This window comes from Polistes dominula, unplaced genomic scaffold, assembly GCF_049000335.1.
Source record: "Polistes dominula isolate Pdom_NZ unplaced genomic scaffold, Pdom_raw_medaka contig_75, whole genome shotgun sequence".
NCBI lineage: Eukaryota > Metazoa > Arthropoda > Insecta > Hymenoptera > Vespidae > Polistes > Polistes dominula.
The window spans coordinates 1,203,777-1,229,480 of NW_028301003.1; the positions used below are offsets into that span (position 1 = coordinate 1,203,777).

The following is a 25,704-nucleotide window of genomic DNA, read 5'->3' on the forward strand; positions in this document are numbered from 1 at the left end:
ATAAATTGATATTTAATTTATTATTATTATTATTATTATTATTATTATTATTATTTAATAATAATTTTATTTTATAAATATTTATATATATATTAAAATAATATAAATCTTTTTTTGTTTGTTATATTATATGTTTAATTATTTTACGTTTGTTTATCGTACAGACGTTGTTTTTGTTTTTTTGTTTTTAAATGAAGAAGTATTAATTTTTTTTTTCTTTCTTTTTTCTTTACATATATGTTAATACTTTGACACTTGTTGATCGTATAAAACGTCTTTTGTATTTTCTTTTTCTTATTTCAAAAAATATGAAAATATTTCTTTTTTCTTATTAAATTTGTCACAAAATTTTTTTAGTTTCAAGTATTATTTTTTTTCTTCTTTTTTAAAAAAAGAATAAAGCGAAAAATCGCGTAACTTAAAAAATGTTAATTATATTCGCGAGAAATAAAATCAACTATAAAAAAAAATTCTCTTTTACACGTGTGAACTTTGATATTAAGGAAATTACGATGATAGTGTTAATCAATAGACAAACTTTTCCACGAATTAATTTAAAAAAAAACACACACACACACACAGAGAGAGGCACATAACATACACAAACACAAAGAAATTTTCTGATAGAATAAATAGAAAGAAAAAAAAAGAGAAAAAAAAACAACAGAAGTCAGAAAAAGTCAACGACAAAACGATTGGATGTTGAATGCAGAAAAGAAACTTGTTCGTTCCTTTCTCTATTCTCTTATACTGTACATCAGTGGTTCCCAAAGTGGGTGATATCGCCCCCTTGTGGACGATTAAATGATTCAAGGGGGGGCCGATGATAACCACAGACACATTTGCAACGCATGAGGAAGTCCGATGAATTTTCTTTCAGGGGATGATGAGTAATATTTTTTTCTGAATAGGGGATGATAGGATAAACACGTTTAAGAACCACTGTTGTATATGAGATACACTTATATACATTTTTTTTACTTTTACTTTAATATGGTGTTTGCAGATTCCTCAGATTCGTATTTTCACCGCGCAGATTTTACGAGGCGCCACTGTATAGGATATACACAATAATCGTTCACTTGAATAACAATAAAATAAATATATATTAATTAAACAATTATTTATTTAAACAAAGATTAAAAAACAAGAAAATAACACGTGTTCATCGAGTGATTATTATTAATGAACAATTTATCACGTATTATGCATTAATTTATTTTTCTTTTCTTTTTTTTTTTTAACAAAATGATAACAAATGACCTTTTTACCACACACATGAGAAATACGAATAAATCCGATGTGAATATTATTATTAAATAATATTTTTATTTATAAATATTTAATATACACGAGAGAGAGAGAGAGAGAGAGAGAGAGAGTAACGTTTGGAAGACGCATGGATTTCTGTATCTCAACACTACAATGGATTAACTGTGACACTTAAATTACTACTTCAATTAAATGACGTATGTGTTATCATGATCTGTAAAAGTGTGAGTATGAGAGAGGTGATGAAAGTGGGAGAGACCAATCGTATAATAAACGTACCAACTATATACAACCGGAATTACGCTTTGTTTTTTTATTTTTTTGTTCTAATCTTTTTATCTCCAAGTATCTTTTTTTTTTTTTGTGGATAACGGACCCAATACAACTAAATGTAATGATGTATATGTTTGTATTAACGTATAGGATTTATCTCATTTTTAGATTATACTACATTGTTTTGACTATTATTATTATTATTATTATTATTATTTTTATTATTATACATTCTTATAATACTTATCTAAGAAACAATTCGAGATAATTAAAATGGGTTAAGCATATGTTACGTTTTCAAAATTATAAAATCATTTTATTTTTTTTTTTAATAATTAATAATAAATTTATTTTAATAATTAAATAATAATAATTTTAATGTAAATTTAATATTTCTAATAAATATATTATAAAAATAATAATAATAATTCCTTTTATTATTAATTTTATTTCAAATTTTAATTTAATTTTTCTTACCACGTGTCTCACTCGTGACGTTCATTTTTAGCTAATTTTTTGTATCACGTGTCTTCAGACGATGTTGTAGGACCTAGAGATTAATTGTTAACATCTTTTGATACCCAAAATCGAATACAGTAGGATTTGTTTAAAAAGACTTACGTTAAACAATGCACAAAACAGACTGTTTATGGGTTTTTGAAGAAAAAAACGATTGAACAATCGATTAACTTCTTTTCCTACGTTTTAATTTAATGATTCGAATAAGTATACACTTCCAAGTTGTGATTCTAGTGTTTGGTCAGTTTTTCTTACCACGTGTCTCACTCGTGACGTTCATTTTTAGCTAATTTTTTGTATCACGTGTCTTCAGATGATGTTGTAGGACCTAGAGATTGATTATTAACATCTTTTGATACCCAAAATCGAATACAGTAGGATTTGTTTAAAAAGACTTACGTTAAACAATGCACAAAACAGGCTGTTTATGGGTTTTTGAAGAAAAAAACGATTGAACAATCAATTAACTTCTTTTCCTACGTTTTAATTTAATGATTCGAATAAGTATACACTTCAAAGTTGTGATTCTAGTGTTTGGTCAATTTTTCTTACCACGTGTCTCACTCGTGACGTTCATTTTTAGCTAATTTTTTGTATCACGTGTCTTCAGACGATGTTGTAGGACCTAGAGATTAATTGTTAACATGTTTTAATACCTAAAATCGAATACAGTAGGATTTGTTTAAAAAGACTTACGTTAAACAATGCACAAAACAGACTGTTTATGGGTTTTTGAAGAAAAAAACGATTGAACAATCGATTAACTTCTTTTCCTACGTTTAAATTTCATGATTTGAATAAGTATACACTTCAAAGTTGTGATTCTAGTGTTTGGTCAATTTTTCTTACCACGTGTCTCACTCGTGACGTTCATTTTTAGCTAATTTTTTGTATCACGTGTCTTCAGATGATGTTGTAGGACCTAGAGATTGATTATTAACATCTTTTGATATCCAAAATCGAATACAGTAGGATTTGTTTAAAAAGACCTATGTTAAACAATGCACAAAACAGGCTGTTTATGGGTTTTTGAAGAAAAAAACGATTGAACAATCGATTAACTTCTTTTCCTACGTTTTAATTTAATGATTTGAATAAGTATACACTTCAAAGTTGTGATTCTAGTGTTTGGTCAATTTTTCTTACCACGTGTCTCACTCGTGACGTTCATTTTTAGCTAATTTTTTGTATCACGTGTCTTCAGACGATGTTGTAGGACCTAGAGATTGATTGTTAACATGTTTTGATACCTAAAATCGAATACAGTAGGATTTGTTTAAAAAGACCTATGTTAAATAATGGACAAAACAAGCTGTTTGATGATGATATTGACGATGATGATGATGATAATGATGATAATAATCCCTAGTAGCACAAAATATTGAATACATGATCAATATTGATGATCAAAGACATTGAATCTCTTTTTAATATTAAATTCACATGTATTTAATATATTTCAATATTTTGTACTACTAGGGATGATTATGAGTATCATGATTATGATGATGATGATGATGATGATGATGCTGGATATTTTTATTGTTGTTATCTTTTTAAATTTCAATAAATTAGATTCAATAGATTCAATAGATTTCAATAAATGAGACGTTTATTTTAAAAGTTTAGCCTTTATATAATCATAATATTAATTAATATATTATTAATATATAATTATTTTTTATATTAATATATTATTATATGTTTTGTGTGCAATGTTTTGTGTGATGTCAACGATTAAGTCAACCGAAACAAATAAAAAGTAGTAAACTTATAGATTTTACGATGTCACAGTTCAAGATGAATTATATATTGTAAAAAGAAAGAAAGAAAGAAAAAAAAAAGCTAAAATAACAAAAAAGAAGTAACAACAAGTTCAAAGAACAAATTTATAAAAATAGATTTAGATTTTTATTATTCTTACGTATTATGATATTATGTTTTATCGCAAAATTGTAAATGAATAATTAAATATATTAATAAACTAAGCTCGAGAATTACACAATTTAGAATATATTTGCATATAATTAATAGATTATAATAATAAATAGAAAAAAAATGATCGTAACTGTACAATAGAAATTCAAACCATACTCGAAATATTACATTAAAAAAAAAAAAACCAAAGATTTATAATTGATCGTTGTAATTGTAAAAAAAAAAAAGAAAAAAGAAAAAGAATGGGGGTGGAGAGGAAAAAAAAAAGAACAAATTAAAAGATTCGATTAAACAAAGTTCACGAATTTTGGGAAAGATTCGAAATATGAGAAAATTTATGTTCGGCACAGCTGTGTCTCTCGTGAATATATGCGTTACTAGAAGCTATGCAACTGAAGATTATATTTTTAAACATTACTCGTTGGCAAAGTATTTTACCTTAGTAAAATAATATCACCTCTACTATTAAATTTAACAACGTATATGAAATATTTGTTTTTTTTTTTTTTTATTTATTTATTGAGCCTTTTTCTTATCATCGTTGACTTTAATTACAAAATCATTTATGTTAAAATAATAATAATAATAATATTGTTAACGTTGTGAATAAAATAAGAGATAAAAGACAAACTAGTGACGATCAGCTGCTTATCTGAAATGAGCAAATTATTTTTTCCTTATCTTTTTTTTTTTTTTTTTTACGTCTTAAAATATTCTGTTGTTTTAAAAGATATCATTCTATTATTCTAGAATTATTTATTACAAGATATCATTACTATATATATATATATATAATTATTCAATCATAAAATGGTAATGTAATGTTTTTCAATAAAATTATTTTATTTTATTTTATTTCGTTTTATTTTATTTTATTTTATTTTATTTTATTTTATTTTATTTTATTTTATTTTATTTTATTTTATTTTATTTTATTTTGTTTTATTTTATATTATTTTATTTTATTTTATTTTATTTTATTTTTTCTGTTTTTTAAATATAATTATTTTATTATATTGTAGTTTATTTTTTTCTATTTTATTTTTTTTTATTTTTATTTTTTTTTATTTTTTTAAATATAATAATTCTATTTTTTTTCATTTTTTTTTGCATTTAATTATGTTATTATATATTATATTTTTTTATTTTTTTATTTATTTTATTTTATTATATTTTATTTTTTTTTTATTTATTTTTTTTAGATATAATAATTCTATTATATTTTTTTTTTTTTCATTTTTTTGAATATAATAATTTTATTACATTCTTTTTTATTTTTTTTTTTTTTTGAATATTATTATGTTATTATATTTTATTTCTGTTTTATTTTTTTGAATATAATTACGTTATTATCTTTTATTATTATTATTTTTTTTTTTAATATATATTATATTATTTTATTTTATTTTATTTTTTTCAATATAAGTATTTCATTATATTTCATTTTATTTCATTTTATTATATCTCATTTGATTTTATTTTAATTAATTTTATTTTATTAACACTGGAACACTTATTATACATTAAATATTATCGATTTCTTCTATCTTTTCATTTTCCAAATTTAAAATATACGATATTATATTAAGAAACGTATAAAAAGGGGTTTCAATCTTAATAACCAAAAAAAGAGGGATTTCTTGTCAAGGCATATTTAAAAAAAAAAAAAAACCCCCAGAAATAAAGAAAACGACGAAGTGGATCCCAAATAATTTAGTGAGTGAATGAGTGCTGTAGTAACGACTACTTGAGTCGAAAATAACTTTTGACCTATATATCATAAAAAAAAAAAGATTAAAAAAGAATGAAATTATCCGGAATAAAAGAACGTCCTTTCCCATTCTGTGATCAAAAGATGATTTGAATTTTTTCAAAAATTATTTTTTTTTTTTAATCTTTTTTTCAATACATTCCCATTCTACTTATACTATTTATCAAACGTCAAACATGCTGTATAATTTAAAAAAAAAAAAAAAAAAAAAAAACAGAAAAAAAAGATAATAATAATAATGAAAAAAAAAAAAATGAAAAGACGGGGGAAATAAAAAACTACGTCGGATAAATGCGTAGACGAATTAATTTAAAAAAAAAAAAACACATTTTCCTAACGGAAAATAATGTCAAAGAGAACAGTGCGCGAGCGTGCGAATTTCCGTTAAATAATTTAAACGTTCTTTTTACTCACGTCAAGAGTAACAAATGCATTTTACATAAATAATTAGCTGATTCATCGGTACGAAGGTGATTAAAGAAAAATCATTCATAAGTATTGTGTATACATATATATATATATATCAAATTATCACCTACGAATAATGTAAAAATATAAATGCCGCACGTCGTCGATTATTCGATCGGAAATTTAAATTCCCTTGTCGTGGATGATTCATTTTAATAGAATTCTTACGACGAAAAGTATTAATTTTAAATGATATTTATTAAAAAAAAAAAAAAAAAAAAAAAAAAATCAAATTACTCATTGAAAATTTATGCTGATGGAAATTGGGATCAGGGGGAGGGTGGGGAGGAGGATTGAAACGGGAAGGGGATGGTGGGATTGAAAATAAACTCAATTGAAATTTCAAAATAAATAATAATACAAATTCAATGTAACGTGTTGTCGTATGTCACGCGAATTCTTAGAGAAAATTCTTGTCCAGGCCGCAGGCTTTACTTTGGATTGAAAATATTTGAACGTGTCAGTCATTAATGACTGACGTGGCGTAAATGGAAAGTCTAGTGTCAGTCATTTGTGACTGACGTGGCGTTCAATCTGTTAAAAGGAAAAACGATCCAACGAGGTTATGTTTTCATGCTTATTTTTCTTTTATTTTTTTTTTTTTTTTTTTATAAATCAAGTTCAGTTGGAAGACGGCTAAACAAATGGAAAATCACAAACTATCGAGGACAATCAAGCAGACGAGTTTATTCGTTTATTTTATTTGTTTTTTAATTTTTTTTTTACAATAACAACGTAGTTTCGTGTCATTGTAAACGTTATTTTATTTATGTAATTATTTAATCGTTCAAAAATTGCAAACTGTACTAATTTGTTTATTAAATTGTTCAAACATTGTTAGCTGTACTAATTTGTATATTTAATTGTTCAAAAATTGTTAACTGCACTAATTTGTAAGGTGTTGCAACGTAAATTTCGTTGTTTTTGTTTCGTGTTTTTTTTTTTTTTTTTTTATTCAAATAGAACAAAACAAAAATTACAGACAATCATTGATATTAGTAGAAATAATATTTCGCTAATTGTTTAACAAATTCATTTTGTTGATAATAATTGTTGAAACAAATTATACGATATTACATCCCACGCCCTCTACTCCATCCATTTAAATGATATCAAACAATTTGATGATTTATTGAACGCATATGGAAATAAAGAAAAACACATTAAGGAAATGTTGAAATCTATTTTTATTTTCTCATTATTGTTCAACCTTTGAATGAAGATCATATTATAATGAATAACACTCATAGATTATAACCAACACTGATATATCAAACCTTAACACTAACCTCATTTTCAAGATCATGGTTTTCTTCCAGTGCCTTGTTTATTTTCTCACAATTGTTTGACCATTGAATAAACATATTATAACGAAACGAATAACACCCATAGATTATAATCAACACTAATATAATATCAAACCTTAACCTTAACCTTATTTTCAAGCTCATTGTTTTTTTTTTTCCAATACTTTTTTTAGTTTTTTCAGAATTGTTGAATAAACATATTATAACTAAATGAATAAAACCCATAGATTATAACTAAAATGAATATAACAAATCTCAACCCTAACCTCATTTTCAAGATCATGGTTTTTTTCCAGTGCCTTGTTTATTTTCTCACAATTGTTTGACCATCAACTAAACATAGCATAGCTACACAAAATAAAACCCATAGATTAAACCAACACTATCAAATCTTAATTTTAACCTCATTTTCAAGATCATTGTTTTATTTGAATAAGAATAAAATCATTGTTAAAATAAAACTCATGTATGATAAATTATTATTATTATTATTATTATTATTTTCAAGTTTTCTTTTAGTAAGAATGAAACCATTGTTAATAGAAAATTCATGGATGATAAATTAGAAATTACGCAAAGTAACCATACTGTGGTATCTTTTCAAACATATAGAATATATAAGAATATCATCGTCATCATCGTTGATCCAGATTGTGTTGTACCAGACGCATGTGCTAACACACAAATGTTACTATTAATAAATCCAGAAATTCAGTGAGTTGTTTCTACGTACGAAGAACGTTTTTCATGCTTTTGGCCCAGAAGAAAATCATTTGGAGGAAAGTCTTTTTAAAGATGGATCGACTCATTCCACAAATGAATAAGCGTCTAATATTAGAGACAGTTTTGAAAATCGTGGAAAACGAGAGATTGAGAGAGAATCGGAATCATCGTAAAAGTACGGCATCAATAAAAAGCAACGGATATTAAAACTTGTAGTTTCCAACCATCCACACCTCAACACCCCCCTGAACCCTCTCTCACCCTGACCCACCCCCACTTTCAATCTCCCACATTTCTAAACTTTTCAGATTATCTTCGTTTCTCAGTTTTGTTGAAAGTAGTAGAGGTAGGGTTTGTATTAAAAGAGAACCCACCACTACCACCACCCACCCAACCACCCACTACGGTTGGACAGATTCTTCCAAGGCGTGGGCTGGCATCATCATCATCATCATCATCTATTGCGTGTTCAACACCCGCCGGTTTTATATAAGTAGGACCGTCGATTTACCACGACAGTTCAGTTTACTGAAAAGAAATATCACGAAAGGATGGCCCTAGAACGTCAAGTCCGCGCTAAGGTACTTTCTTATTGTAATTCTTCTTATTACGTGGGAGAATAGAAAATAAAACGAATAGAAGAGAAGTAACAGGACAGGACAGGCTGGGGAAGGGAGGGAGGGGGCTTGAAAGAAAGAGAAAATAATATGTATTAAAAGTTAACCACGAAATTGCTACTACGATCGGGATGCAATAGTGATGAAGATCGCGATAATCCTTAAAACATTAAGGAACGTGCCCCGAATCAAATCTTGGCCAAATGGAATAGAATTATTCAATGGGGAAAATCTTTAGATCGATGTGTGGTGTCAGAGTTTTACGTCAGACATTTATTTTTCTCCTTTTTTTTTTTTTTTTTACATTTTCTTTTCTCTTTTGGAAAATCGTTAACGCGAACATAACCTAACTAATCTACAGATTAATCGATTTTCTTTTGGAATCACAACAGTTTTATACGTTTTATCTAGGTAATGTAGACATTAAAACGGTATCGTTACTATTTCAAATTATTTAATAACAAATTCATTTGATTATTTATAATTTTCGAAAAATTTCAGAATATTTTTACATCGAACATTAATCTTTGATATCCTAAATAGGGTTTACGAAATATGTGAAAATCAAGTTTCTGTGTAATTCAAAGTGTCATCAATTTTTCTATAGCATTAATAATTGTCGATAATTATATTGCAAATTCATTTTATTAATAATAATATTAGAATTTATTTAATATATATGTATATATATTAATAATTAATTAATAATATTAATATTTGAAATCGTTTGATTCTTTGCGTTATAGTTTTTTTTTTTTTTTATTCTTTTAATTAATTATTGAAATATATCGAAAAAAAATAAAATAAATAAATAATATTATATTAATAATAAAATATACAGAAACGTTGCTGTTGTTTTCCAAAAAAAAAAAAACATATTTGTTGTTCATATTAATAAATATTTAATAAATTATTGTACAAATTATTGTATGTAATTTGACATTTTAACGATATAACATATTTTTATTATTTCCCTTTTTGATTTGATTTAATTGAAAATAAAATGAAATGTTCATTCTTAAAGAAAAGTGCATTTCAATGGGGAACAATGATGAAGTTTATTAAAGATTATGATTTTTCTAATTAGATCGCAGCCAAACGTAATCCCGAACAAGAACGGGAAGCTCAGGAATGGATCGAAAGTGTTCTTGGAAAAAAATTTCCACCTGGTGAATCATTCGAGGATGTTTTAAAGGACGGTCAAGTTCTTTGTCATTTGATGAACAAAATTTCACCTGGATCTATTCAAAAGATCAACACTTCTGGCGGACAATTTAAAATGATGGAAAATATCAATCTGTAAGCAATAAGATCGTCAAAATGATTCACAACAATTTTGTATTGAAACAATTCAATTTTATATTTTAATTTTGTTTTGAATTTTTTCTTTTTTTTTTTTTTAATTGAATTGCTTTTTTTTTATCGATAGATTCCAAAAAGCACTTAAGGAATATGGTGTGGATGACGTTGATGTCTTCCAAACGGTCGATCTATGGGAGAAAAAAGATATAGCTCAAGTTATCACAACTTTATTTGCCCTTGGTCGTACGGTATGTTATTTTGATAGATTATATTTCAATTTTTTTTTTTTTTTTTTTTAATTATTTTATATTTATTTATCTAATAGAAATTATATATATATATATATATCATTTTTTTTATTTCTCTTTTTATATATTTTCCAATTATTTTGATTAACAATTTTTTTTATTGTTTCTATTTTTCTATTTTTCTATTTTTTTTTTTTTTTTTAATATTTTTTTTTCTTATTTTATTTTTTTCTTATTTTTTTATTTTTTTATTTTTTTTTTATTTTTTATTATTTTATTTTTTTTATTATTTTATTTTATCCAATAGAAATTATATTATTTTATATTTTTATTTTTTTATTACCTTATTTAATTTTTTATCTTATTATATATTTTTCATATATTTGATTATTTTATCTTCTAATTAATCTTATTCATCTATTCAATATAAAAATTCATTTAAATGTTCTATGTTTGTATATATATATATATATAGACTTACAAACACCCAGAATGGAAGGGACCTTATTTAGGACCTAAACCATCAGAAGAATGCAAACGTGAATTTACGGAAGAACAATTACGTGCCGGTGAATCTGTGATTGGTCTGCAAGCTGGTTCAAACAAAGGTGCTACACAGTCTGGCCAAAGTATCGGTGCCACTCGTAAAATCCTCCTTGGAAAATAAATATATTAATAATTATAATTAAACACAAAAGCAGACACTCTCATTTGTATTTTATATTTATGTAAATATACATGTAAATTATATTTGTGTATGAATTATTATTATTTTTTTTTTTTTTTTTTTTAAACTGAGATATAATTTTATCAATAATTATATAATTAAAACGTTTGTGTTGGAGTGTTTTTTATTTTTTGTTTTTTTTCTATTTTTTTTAATCCCTTTTTAAACTTACTTCTAATCGCTCTCGTAACCTACATTTACCTTTGGGGTTCCTTTCGGAGGAACGCGCCAAAGAATTTTGGGGGACAGGAACTTGTCTAGTCACGTGATTGCGCGCGAATTAATCAAACATTTTAAATAGTATAAAAGTTGTATATAGTAATAGTGAATAGTGTAGGAGGGGGTAGAGTGGTGAATTGGTTTGACAAAATTTTGAAATAATGAATTGCATCAAATACAGAAAACAAAAATGAACCATATTTAATGATAATTAACAAATTTATAATTAAAATAGAATAGGTTAGACAAAAAAAAATTATTATAAATTCAAAAAGAAAGATTCAATGAAGTTTGATTTGATAAAAGGGCATTACAGTATTTTGAAATTTCAAAACAACTTGTAGAAATTTATACAATTTTCATAAATACAATTATCTACTATTTATATATATTATATTTACAAATTATTTTAATCATTCGTACAAATTTGTTTTTAATTTCCAAATATTAATAAATCAGCTAGAATTCCTGAATATTATATCTCCATAACTAACCACAGCCGTTATTTATACATACTAAAGATAAACATGGCTGCGCGTTGCATCGGAAGTTGTCCCAGAAAATTTTCAGCCAATAGCAACCCCAACAATATGTGTGGCGCGTCCCCCTCCTACAGGGTCTCTAATCTCTATTAGGGACCCTATAGGAGGGACGCGCCATGTACATTGCTGGGGGACAGGAACTTGTGTAGTCACGTGACTGCGCGCGAATTATTCAAACATTTGAGTCTGTAAACAAACGATAAGTTATAAGTTAGGTTTGTACATTTATACTTGTAATTATTAAATAAGTAAATGAAACTTACATTTATAAAAAACTACTAAAAAAAAAAAACAATTAAATATAAATATTACAATAAAATATCATGTGTGCACAAATCACACGTGTTAGAAGTGAAACCTTGAAAAAACTAAGTTTCGATAGAATGAGATGAATGCAGAATATCAGGTGTAGGATAATTGTAGGGTTTATTTGTTATAATATTATTATTATAATATTGTTACCATATTTAAAAATGATTTTACGTTTATTGGCATATAATACATAACATATTACACAATCCTATATGTTTGTCTCTTTTTCTCTCATTATTTAGTATAGCAGCCGTTTCATAGCTTCGTTTCATAGCTTCGTTTCATAGCTTCGTTTCATTTCTTCGTTACATAGCTCCGTTTCCGTTTATTTACTTTTCAGATCACTCCCATTCTAAAGAAGTTTTCACTTGAAAAACTATAAGTATTCGAAACTTAAACTAACCACAGCCGTTATTTATACATACCAAAGATAAACATGGCTGCGCGATGCAACGGAAGTTGTCCCCCCAAATTTTCAGCCTAGCAATGTGTATGGCGCGTCCCCCTCCTACAGGGTCTCAAGTTTACCTCTCACACACACTCCCTCTATAGTCCCACCATTTCTTTGTTTTTTTTTTTTTTTCTATTACTATTTATCACAAACACCCCCAGTCCTTTTACATTGTAATTATTCTCTCATTTCATTGTTATCGATAAATTATTTAAAAATAAATAAATAAATTTATAATAATACAAATTATAAATATAACCAAAAAAGAAAAAAGAAAAAAAAGCAACAAGTGAAATTTATATTAATTGGTTAAATTATTGTTCAGAGATACCTGTATTGTTCGTACAAATTTTAAACATTGTTATATAACAATATTCATTTCGTATAAAACGTATATAAGAATAACCTTTGCCCTTTCGTATCGTGTTTCATTACGATTGTGTGAACAAATCTGATAATTAAATCGATGACCTATAGATCAATATGTGAACAGGAAAAAGGTAGATCATGTGATCGCTAGTTTTACATACTTGTTACGTACAATCTTTCAAATAATAATCAAGTCCAACTGTATAGAATCGTATAGTATTGCTTTGTCTTTTCATCGGCAAGTGTTAGAAAGAAATATATATATTGAAAATTTTTCTTTTTTTTTGTTGTTGTTGAATTTTCTGATTCATTCGTTTCAATATTTTTCAATCAATCGATCGACTAAATATGTGCTCACTGTGTGTTCTTGTTAAAGGGATTTTAAATTGTTAAACTTAATTATTATTATTATTATTTGTTTTCTTTATTTTTTTTTTTTTTTTACACTCAACAAATTTATCCACGAAGAGGTGATTATACGAACAGGTAAATAAATTCTTAAGTGTGTTTCTCGAAAATTCGTTAGGGGAAAAATAATAACTCATTTACTGTTTCCCTTAATATTTCATTTTTTAATTATTTGGAAAGTGGTGTAAGTCAATTTTTTTTTTTTTATTATTAAAATTTGATATCACGTAATTTATGTTCAATTTACTGTAAACTTCTCATGTGAATTATTAGTTAATATTTAATTATTTAAAAAGTGCCCACACGTTTTGTACAAATTTAAAATTGTTCGGTAAAAGAAATTGCTGTAATTATTGATTATGAAAATAGTGTGAGTTCAATTTTCATAATAATAAAAAAAAAAAAAATGAGAAAAAAACCAAAAAGGGAATATAAGCATTTCCTGTATAAACCACAGAATTATTATGATTTAATAAACACAATGTAGAAAACGAGAGAAATTCGTTTCAAGAAAAAAATCTTCAAAAAAAATAGATGAAAAGAAACATTAATGGAGAAAAAGTAAAAATTGGGTTTGCAAGATTTTTTAAAAGTGCACCATACACTATTTTATATAAAACATCGTTGAAGAATAAATAATGTCAAATTGTAAATAACGTAAATGTCTTTAAAAAAAAAAATCGGTAAAAAAATTGAAAAAATAGCCCTTGTCACGTCATTGTATCAAAATGTCAGGTCTATTAGTTATGAAAAAAAAAATATATATATATATATCAAGTAGTTATTACTTTAAATATCTCCTGTGCATCATAAATATTTGAAAACACCGCCATATGCAGAGCATTAATCAATCTTACCGATATATTGCAATTTGCAATTTTGACAAATGTAATTAACGTTTAAGATTAAAAATACGTCATATATTTGATATCTTGTCATTATTTGTTAACAAAATTGAAGTGATATTAGGTATACTTTAAATGATATTTCATTTTTCAAATTGTTTCTTGACAATTGTTTTTAATTTGAAAATTGACCTAAGTCCATTTACGTAAAAAGAAACATTAGTTTAGTCAAATTTGCTTGAAACAAATTAATATGACTAAATTACATATCGATAAATAAATTGAAACCAACGTCAGACAACGTCATACAATTTGCCTAAATTTTGTCATTAACAGATATGCAAATACATTTGTAGAGAGATTTTTTTTTGTTTTTTTTGTTTTTTTTTTTTACGTTTCTTAGGATATTTTTAATATTTTTTTTACTTTTTTAATTTTTTTTTTTCTTTTATTTTTTTTCATTCAATACGATGACCGACACTTCGGACGTATAGGAATATTAAAATAAGCTAAGGTGATTTAAAATTCACAAAAAATAAATGTCGTATTATTAATTCGTGAATAGTTATTTTTGACGCATATAATACATTAAATTAAATTCAATTGAAAAGTTACCAAATACTTTTTATATAACGTATTTTATATATATATATATATATATATATATATTTTACTTTACGAAAAAAAAAATTAAGCATCAAAAGGTACAGACAAATTTGTATGAATTTTAAATTGATTTATTAATTTGGTAAAAATTAAGTTTTAAACGCATTGGTTTTTATTTTTTTTTTTGTAATCTCTAATTAAATTAACGTAAGATTATTATTATTATTATTATTACGAAGAATGATATCTCAAAAGAATGTTTTTTTGACAAAGATGACAAAACTGTTCAAAAATTATACGTGAAAAGAACAAAACAAAAAAAAATGATCGAGTAAAAACAACTGCGAAATAATTGAAAACAAAAGGAAGGAAATTAATATAAAATTAAACAAAGACGGATATTAATAGGCAGCTTATTTTGAAAATGACCCATCTCCATTTTCCAAAAAAAAAATCGTCTTAGCTACAGTAATAATTACATTTTTACAGAATATTTTCATTCTAAAGCAATTTGTTACAAATATATTTAAAATCATGAAGATGATCAAGAAGAACTAAGAAAATTTGTTACAATTTTGTGTATCACACACACAAACACAAACACACACAAAATTTAGATGAGTAATCAATTGTTTTGTAGGTTATGTTTGTAATTTTGTACGTTATGTAGTTAAAAAATCGCATAAATTATGTTTCTCAAGTGTTTTAAAGATATGTACAATAAATTGAGTATTGTTTTGTTTTTTTTTTCAATTTGTAGCATCTTAAATTATGTTGAATGGAATTAAATCCATTCGAAATTTTATAACAAATCAAATTGTTAATTTTGACAATGACCTAACTCCAATTGTAGTTAATAATTGCCACTATTTTAATAGAAAATATAAATTGAAAGCCTTTAGCTACACTTAAAGCAGTCTAACTCGTTAGTATCTTGTACGTATATTTTTCATTGTATTGAAACACAAATTCTTCAATACCTCGATTTGAACATAAATGGAGTTAGGCCACTTTTAAAATAGGCAGCTCATTTATCTTCGACGTTCTATACCTTCAACATACATATTGAGCAACTATTGTCACCTAAATAGCTTCAAAAATATGATGGTAGCACAAAAGTGGCTGAAACAAAAGTTACATGAAAAATTCAGGACTACAATATTTTTATTTTTTTTTTTTGCTAGAATAAGTCATTTTATTGATCAACTTAGTTGTTTTAAATACAATCTTATATTTTACCCTTTTGCACTCAGTTGTCGCCGCTGAGGCGACACGGCACAACGCGAAACAATGACAATTGAAAGTGGTCATAGACAAAATGACCTGGAGCTTACACTTTGAGTAAGATGAATGCTCCAAAGTCTCTTGAACATTCCCAATCTGGAAATTACGAAAAATTCAGTCTTTAATTCATCGAAAATGATCTAAAGGCTTCGAGAAAGAATACAGGAAGTAGTCAAACAAATGGTGGGTGTGATAAGTAAATTAGGACAACTAAAGGAACCAGTGATTGTCTTTGTTAACATAATTCGGTACAACTTAACGATGAGCATATTACTAGTGTATTAATGGTCAGTCTGACTTTTCAATATTAACATTTAATGTTTATTTGAAAATCAAATGGATTTAATTGAATATTTCTAATATTTAACCCTTTACTTTCAAAGGGTTCCACTGCAGCTCCATTAAGATCGATGCGGTATATCGAATGATAGTGATATTTATTAGATTGGCAATTAAGTGATTGCGGATTTGAAATAAGAAAGAAAATTGCAAAATTTTTGCAAATATAAGTTTAGTTAATTAGGTCCTGTCCATTTTTGTTGATGACCTCAGTCAGTCGTCAGTCAGGCAACGTTAAAATGCCAATTTCGTAAAATTTCTGATCTTTGATGCTATCGAAAAACAATAAAATGTAAAATAAAATTCGCAATTACTTAGTTGCCAATCCAATACTTAGGTTCGATTTAACGAATATCGTTTCACGAGTATACTCGTGATCTCATTCTTTGATAAGATGTAGAGTTACACGATGTTTTTCAGAATGGCTCAAAACAATATCTTATCTAATAAAGTTTTATCAAGTTTACTGAACCCAATAAACACAGATTTTCTCGAGTTGTTGGTTCGCCCAAGCCGAAAAGGGCCACGAGCGCTTAGTGTTACATTGTGTTGAAATTGAGTTCAATTATTTTGAAATACCTTCTAAATGAGAGAGCGGGTAAATCAGGTTATCTTCCACAGGAAAGTGTCGTTTATACGTTTTTTTCGTTTAGGAAAAGATTAAGGTTTCCATAAAGGGTTGGAAGGACGGAAATCGAGTTCGTCTTGGAAGAGGGAGGTTAGAAACTTATGATTTCTTAGATTTTTGTTTGTCTATTTAATCAAACTGAACCACAGTAACGCGTGACGAGGCACAACTGATATTAATATTACAAAATATGGGGGTGCAAGTTAATGCGTACAAACTTATAGGTTATATACATCCTCGTGAAGAACAAAGAGACAAAATTACAATATTAAAACAAAAATGAATTTATTACAATTTAATCATAAACTATTTATCCTTTTCCTTTTGAAGTTAAAACTTCTTTAGAATGGGGGTGATTTGAAACAATTTAGTATTGTAATTATTGTATATGAGTTTACGCTTCGTAGTATACAATTGAACACAAATACACAGATGTACAACAAGGAACGATAATTACAAAGCAGAGCACAAAGAAGAGACCAAAAATTGCAAAAACTGTATAGCTATATTCTGTCTCACTCTCTCGCAAGCACAATCCTATATGTTTGTCTCTTTGTCTTTTTTCCCCCCACTACATCGTCCGTTTCTTTTCCCCCACTACATCACCGCATTTCATTTGTTTCCAATTCTAAAGAAATGTTTCATTTCAAAAATGCCGAAGAATTCCCTTACACGTTTTTATATTCAGTTAGTAAAAATGTTTCTTCTCAATAAGATAAAATCGAGAAGATTCAAATTTCATTATGAAATTAAGATTTGTGTGTTAGTATGTGTTCTTCTTGTAGTTTTGATTGTTTCATTTATGTGTTTCGAGTTATCTCATTATTAAACACGATTATTTAATACTATCAAAGTGGTTGTTTCTTTGGACAATCAACAAGCATAGAATTTGTATATTTGGCTTGCTTTTTTTTGAAAAGTTCAACCCATTGGTGCAATTAATCGTAGTAATTGTTGTTTGATTATAATGATAGATATATGACAGTAGTATTAAATAAAAATACATGTATGAAACGTAAAGATTGAAAAACGTGTAAGTCTAATCAACGATACAAAGATTACAAAATTAACACATTGAGTGCGAAAGACGAGATATCTCGTCGTTTATTAAACATAGAACTACACCCAAAAATGTGCGATCTCTGGAAGTGTGTTGCGCGAATAGTGTGCCGTACGCAATGTGTGAAGTATTTTAACCATTTTGATAAACCATTTAATTTCTATATTGCAATAGTTCAACTTTGTCCTTGAAAGTAATTTTTTTTTTTTTTTAATATCATTGTAACTAAATGCTATTATTAGGTTGCACAGTTTAGTCGACTCATCCTGTACAATTTCATTATACACCAGGAATGTTTCTTTATCGTACAAAATGTCATTGAAATAATTTTACGTATTAATGATAAGAAAGAAATTATAATTATTTATTTATTAATATAATATTAACAATTATATAGAGAGGTTATCTAGAGGTTTTATCAATTGTATAATTATCTGACAATTAATTTGTTTATTAAAAAAAAAAACAGAAAGAAAAAGGAACGAAAAAAAAGAAACAGAAAGACAAAAATAATTAGTTTGTTTTGCTGAGTATAAAAATATATATATATATATATTATTTTTTTTTTTTTAGGTTAATTGACGTTTGATAAGCAGTAGTTAACAATAATTTTAAGGAGAACTTATTTTTTTTTTTTTTTTTAAATAGCCTAAACAACTGTTTGCAATCGGAAATTATTATCCATTGAGTTGAACGAGGTCAACGACAAAATTCGCAGATCGAACAAAATGTCACGGCAGATGACGAATTCCGACATTTTGGATTCCAAAGCTGAGAACTATGTTTTCAACGAGTCCGCCATTACGAGATCATCACAAGTATCCTGGAAAATCGATGAAAATGGTGAGTTTAAATAGATTACAACTAAATTTTACAATTAGCGCTTCTTTTTATTTTAATTAATTAAATAATTAACGTTTTTAAAATATGAAAGAAAAGAAAAATTATTAAAAAAAGAAAAACACGCTACAAGAAATATATGCGTAAATAATGAAAAAATTGTTTTCTGCGATAACATTGACATTGTTTAACGTAATTGTTTAAAAGTCTTAAAAACTTTACCACCAATGGGGTAATGATTGATGAAAGGAGATAAAAACAAGTAGAAATAAAAATAGAACGTTAAAATATTACATTTTTATTTTGTCAAAGCGCAGTAAGAGAGTTTACAAGTTGGTGAGTTTAATAAGAAGAAAAAAAACGATCGGTAAACTATATACATATAACACTTTTGTAAATAGATGACAAGTGATATAATGGTGGGAAGAATGTATAAAAGTGACTAGAAGAACTAAACGAGTTTTCAGATGTTTTATTGTTAGTAATACAAAAAAAAAGAAGAAAAAAGAAGAAAATAAGTGCTAATCGTTTTTAACGTTTGAGTTTGAATAACAAAGAAAATATTTATAAACAAAAAAAGAATTTAAAGAAGACAGATCTAAATATTGAATTGTTCGGCAAGTAATTTCGTCTTTTTCCTGACACAATAATTTAGTTATATTACCACATTATTTAGTTATATTTACGCAATAGAGTTATACTGTTTTATTTGAGCAAAAAAAGAAAACAGGAAAGAATCTTAACATACGGCAAAAAAGAGTAATTCACGATACACGGAAAGAAACACGTAGGCGACGCGTAAAGAAAAAAAGAGAAAAGGGGGTGAAGAGTGACACCACCGCGGTTGAAGTAGAAAATTACTGTGAAAACTCTCTGTAGAACCGAGTTTGACATGTATTATTCACGAGAAGAGGTAAAAAATGTCGGTAAGTTGGCGCCTTTTACGTGACACCATTAAATATTTATAAGATACTGTCACATAACGCAAATTACGGAAAGTCGATGGGTTGTGGTGCTTTCAAAAGTGTAGGCGACATACGATCAGGAATAAAAAAGGACAAAAAGACAAATTTAATTTTTCTAATCAAATGTGCATTTAAAACGATCACTTTGACAATGATAATGATAATATTATAACTAGTTAGAATTAAAAAAAGAAAAAAAAACCCACTCCTACTGTTAATTCTATCACAGGTTGTATCGTCAATTCGAGTCAACTACAGCAATCACCTTTATACGAGGAAGCTTACAAGAGATCGTTGGAAGATCCAGAAGAATTTTGGGGTGAAGTTGGACAATTGGTCGATTGGTTTAAACCATGGACTAAAGTTCTCGATAATTCCAACGAACCATTTACCAAATGGTAAGTCGTGTGTCATTTATTTTCTCATTCTTTCAAAACCGATCACGGGAATCTAATTAATACAATGTTAACCCCTTTGCGATTACAACTGATTCATTTTCTCCTACTAACTATATTGATAAAATTATATGATAAAAGAAATTTATCGAGACAAGAAAAGAAAAATATTGATAATCACATATATGCGTATTTCTTTTTTTTCACTGGGCGCATATATGCGCCCGCATGTTATTCATTGGGCGCATATATGCGTCCTGATTTTTTTTCGCTTGGTGCATATATGCGTCAAAAAAGGAAACCATTTTTTGGAATTTTGTTTCGTTTGACAGGTTCGTCGGAGGAGAGTTGAATGCTTGTTACAATGCCGTGGATCGTCATGTAGAAGCTGGTAACGGTGAAAAAACGGCTATCATTTATGATAGTCCCCAATCATCGACCATTAGAAAAATTAGTTATAATGAGTTATTGCAAAAAACATCGTTGTTGGCCGGTGCCTTAGCGGATATGGGTGTCGGTAAAGGTGATAAGGTTATCATTTACATGCCTCTTATACCGGAAACGATAATTACCATTTTGGCTGTTACTAGACTTGGCGCTATCCATTCAGTTGTTTTCGGAGGTAATACAAATTAATATTAACAGCAAAAATTGTGAAAGCTTTCAATTGTTCATCAATTTTGTCCTTTCTAAAATCCTTAATTTTTTTTCTTTTTTTTCTTATAAATCAGGATTCGCTGCTAACGAATTGGCCAATAGGATAGATCACGCGGAACCAAAGGTCATCGTTATTGCCAGTTGTGGTCTTGAACCTCATAAAATTATTAAGTAAATTTTGTCTTCTTTTTTTATCTAATGTTAAATCAATTGAAAAAATTGTTTTAAAGATATGCAAATCGTATTGTATCGTATATGTCTGACGATTTGATCGTTATAAATGTTAATTCAGGTATACATCGATGCTTAACGATGCGTTGGAATTAATATCGGTTAAAGAACCTGAATGCATTATCTATCAAAGAAGTAACGTTTGGACTTGTCCTCTTCGTCCTAATCAATACGACTGGGAAAAAATATTGAAAACTGCCAAACCTCATCCCTGCGTTCCAGTAGAAGCTAACGATCCTTTGTATATATTATACACATCAGGAACAACAGGTATACAAGATATTAAGTAAAGTAAATTTCCAAAATCAATTGATCAACTAATTATCATTCATTATTATACAGACAGTCCAAAGGGAATTTTAAGACCAATAGGTGGCCACTTAGCAACCCTTTGTTGGTCAATGAAAACGATTTACGGTATGAATAAAAATTCAGTTTGGTGGGCTGCTTCAGATATGGGTTGGGTTGTAGGACATTCTTATATTTGTTACGGTCCTTTGGTTTACGGTGCTACCAGCGTTATGTACGAAGGAAAACCTGATCGAACGCCAGATTCATCTCAATATTTTAGGTAAACAAGGAAACAATAATTAAATAAATCGATAATTAATTTTCATCCGTTGTAACTAGTAACGTTTGGTGTTTTTTTTTTGTTTTTACAGAATAATAGACGAGCATAAAGTAAATGCATTATTTTGCGTGCCAACGGTATTACGTGTTTTGAAACATGCCGATCCTGATTGTACCCTTGGTAAAAAATACTCTATGAAATCGTAAGTTATGATTTTATAATTAATCAAACAATATTTATTATTCGTTTATTATTATCTATATACAATATAAAATGTTTATCAATTTAAGATTGCAAACGATATTTGTTGCTGGAGAATATTGCGATTACGAAACGAAATTGTGGGCGGAAAGCATATTCAATGTACCGGTAATAAATCATTGGTGGCAATCGGAAACGGGACACCCGGTAACTGCTTTATGTCTTGGATACGGTGTCGATTGTTGTTTGCCAAAGTTTAGCACGGGTAGACCAGTTCCTGGTTATAAAGGTAAATTAACAACAGCAATACGAATTCATCGTCAACGTTTCCCGAGAGGTTATGTTGTTTTGTGTTCGTTTAAAAGGTTATATTATATTTTTGTGTTCGTTAAGAGGTTATGTTATAATACATTATCAATGTTTTTTTTTTGCTCATATACGTAAAGAAAAAAAAAAAGAAAAAGAATAAAACTAGAACCAAGCAAATAACCATATTGCCTTGTGGTTGAAGTTGAAAAGTTTCCAACATTTCCCAGAAGAGTTATAAACGTTCCCGATGTCCAAGAATGACGTGTCTAAGACATTTTCTTTTACAGTCGAGATATTTCGCAAAGATGGTAGCAAAGCGGCAATAGGTGAACTCGGTAGGATCGTTATCAAGTTACCTTTGCCACCTGGTTGCTTGTCCACCCTCTATCTTGCCGACGAAAGGTTCAAAGAAGTTTACTTCTCAACTTATCCGGTTAGTCTATCATTGATATTATTTTATATATGTGGTTATTTTTGTTGTTGCTTTTTAATTTGTTTTTTTTTTCTTTACTTTATAATACCAATTATTATTTATAGGGATATTACGATACGATGGATGCTGGTTTCATAGACGAACACGGTTACGTTTATGTAACTTCTCGTGACGATGACATAATCAACGTTGCAGGACATCGTTTATCGACCATAGCACTTGAAGACATCATTTTAGCTCATCCTGACATAGCTGATGCCGCGGTAGTTGGTGTTCCAGATCTAACTAAAGGAGAAGTTCCACTCTGTCTTTACATCAAACGTCAAGGTTTCAATCTTATTACATATTACATCTGTCCATCTATTTTGATTTATTTTTTGTTTTTTTTTTTGTTTAATCTCAAAACTGACGTTACATTAAATCCTTTTTCATACTTCGACGCGTCTCATTTGTAATTATTTGTCTCATTTGATTTTCTAATTATTATTACGTATAAGTCTCGTGATATTAACGTACAACGTGTGTGACTCGTGATATTGATATATAACGTGTTTGACTCGTGATATTGATGTATAATAACGTGTGTGACACATGATATTGATGTATAACGTGTATGACTCGTGATATTGATGTATAATAACGTGTGTGACACGTGAATTTAATTGAACAAATGATTTTAAAAATCAATGAAATAAAAAATCAAAAATTATTTTACATTAGATGATACAGAAGACAAAAATTCGTAATGTTTTTTTTTTTGTTTTCAGATACAACAACAACAGATGAGTTAATAGGTGAAGAATTGATACTTAATATTAGACAATTGATAGGACCAATAGCGTCATTTAGGTTAGTTGGTGCAGTTAAAAATTTACCTAGAACACGTTCCGGTAAAATTATGCGAAGATCCATTGCCAAATTGGCACGTTCTGAATTAGTTAAGGTAATTTGAAGATACTAAAAATAAATAGAAAGAGAAAGGGGAAAGAAAAGAAAAATGGTCTAACCTAACATTATATTGTTTTTGTTTTTTGTTTTCAGATACCTAGCACGATCGAGGATCGATCAGTGTTTCACGATATAAAAGCGGTCTTACAAAAATTAGGTTTTGCTTATCAAGCGCCAGATCCGGAATGACGTCATGAAAAATTAACTCGATCGATTAACATGAACGAAGTCACGAATCGAACACTAATCGAATAACACGAATGAAGTATGTTCGTCAAATATGTTTTGATTCTTCTTCGTTGTTGTTGTTGTTGTATTACGTGTAAAAGCTAAAGATTTGTAGAATAGAATATTATTTTTAAAAAAATATATATATATATAAATAAAAAAGAATGTTGCTCGAGTAAAATGTAGGTTAGGTACACAAATCGAGTCAAATTTATGCAGATGAATTACAACAACGAAGAATCAAAATATTTTTTTTTGACGAACGCACAACGTTCGTGTTAGTTTTCTTTTACATTCCATAATGAGATAAACTATTAAACGAATTTTCATATGTAAATATAATTAAATTTTTGTTTTAATTGTTAAACTAATTATAATTATTATGATGATGATCTTATGAGTAAAAAAAAAAAGAAAAATAATATATATTATATATGATCTATATTTTATATATTCTTTATTGGTAAATAAATAAATAAAAAAAAAAAAATAAAAAAAAAACAATTTAAAGGTGTAAAAACAAAATAAATCAAACAATGATTGACATTAATTTGTTGACCAATATATTTTGTTCAACTATGTAATTTATAAATAAACTTTTAATTGTAATATTAACACACAAGTTATTCTAAATAAATTATTCTTATTATTATTATTATTATTATTATGAAAAAGAGAACAAGTTTTGTTTATATCACGTTAAAAGAAAAAACGTAGAAATGTCTTTCTAAAGGGGGCGTTTATTAATCCTGTTAGGTGTTGAATTTAATTGACATTTAAAATATAAGACGATTCATGTGAAAAACATCATCAACCCCTTATCTTCCTACGAATTGTTCGTATACAATACGTCAAATACATTTATTCGTATAACTGTGTATATGTAAATGCATATACACACACACACACAGACAGACACGTGTGTTGGTGTCACACGTAAATTCATTTTCATCGGATTCTCAGCGTGAAATTCGCTGCCAACGTTTACCTCGTTCGTAACAAGGGTGACAGGTGTGCGTTGCATCTTAGCATCCTTTCGAGATACTTTTATACTTGACAACGGCAAAACAACGAACGGATACGAGGAGACGCGTTATTCCGTTATTCCACATTCAACATGAGGAAAAATATTCACAGATGGTTACTCGATTATTCTTACTCTTATTCTCTTATATAATTGTTATTTTCCTTGCTGTTTGTTTGTTTGTTATGTTATGTATTTCGTTTACTAAATGAAATCATTCTAATCTAATTTGAAACTAAATCTATTGACGAATGTAATTTATTTGAATTTTTTTCTCGTAGATTTGAACAACAAAATCAATGTTAAAGAAAATTTAGAGTCGTTTATAGTTTGAAAATGGTTTACCTTCATTTTCTAAAATAAAATCGAGTTTACTAATATTAGATTGGCAAGAAAGTAATTTCGGTTTTTTAGTATGAAATCAAACTCTATTTTTACTTTTATTTACGTTTATTTAAGATTGTTTCTATAACAATCTAAAAGTGTCTACTATCAAACCTCAAAAGAAGAGAATTCTAACATTAACAAAAGAAAAACGAAACAAACATAACGCTATCTATTGGTGCAAGCCGAAATTACTCTCTTGTCAACCCAATAGTTACATTTTTACATGATCATTTCATTCTAAAGCAATTTGTTATTAATATATTTTAAAATTATGAAAATTTCTTCAG

General features: G+C 27.3%; 2 protein-coding genes across 2 annotated transcripts; both read left to right on the top strand.

The window, feature by feature from the left end:
* Positions 1-8,691: 8,691 nt before the first annotated feature.
* Positions 8,692-11,188, top strand: Mp20 (muscle-specific protein 20 transgelin). Its single transcript, XM_015322809.2, has 4 exons — positions 8,692-8,852; positions 9,976-10,187; positions 10,318-10,438; positions 10,914-11,188. Exons 1-4 carry the CDS (start codon positions 8,823-8,825, stop codon positions 11,103-11,105), a joined length of 555 nt encoding a protein of 184 aa, XP_015178295.1. The 5' UTR covers positions 8,692-8,822; the 3' UTR covers positions 11,106-11,188.
* A 2,105-nt stretch (positions 11,189-13,293) lies between these two features.
* LOC107067367 (acyl-CoA synthetase short-chain family member 3, mitochondrial) lies at positions 13,294-24,373 on the top strand. Its single transcript, XM_015322814.2, has 13 exons — positions 13,294-13,544; positions 18,877-19,071; positions 20,263-20,431; positions 20,761-21,050; positions 21,160-21,256; positions 21,378-21,586; positions 21,659-21,887; positions 21,979-22,089; positions 22,178-22,377; positions 22,685-22,830; positions 22,935-23,157; positions 23,598-23,773; positions 23,872-24,373. Exons 2-13 carry the CDS (start codon positions 18,957-18,959, stop codon positions 23,965-23,967), a joined length of 2,061 nt encoding a protein of 686 aa, XP_015178300.1. The 5' UTR covers positions 13,294-13,544; positions 18,877-18,956; the 3' UTR covers positions 23,968-24,373.
* Positions 24,374-25,704: the final 1,331 nt, after the last annotated feature.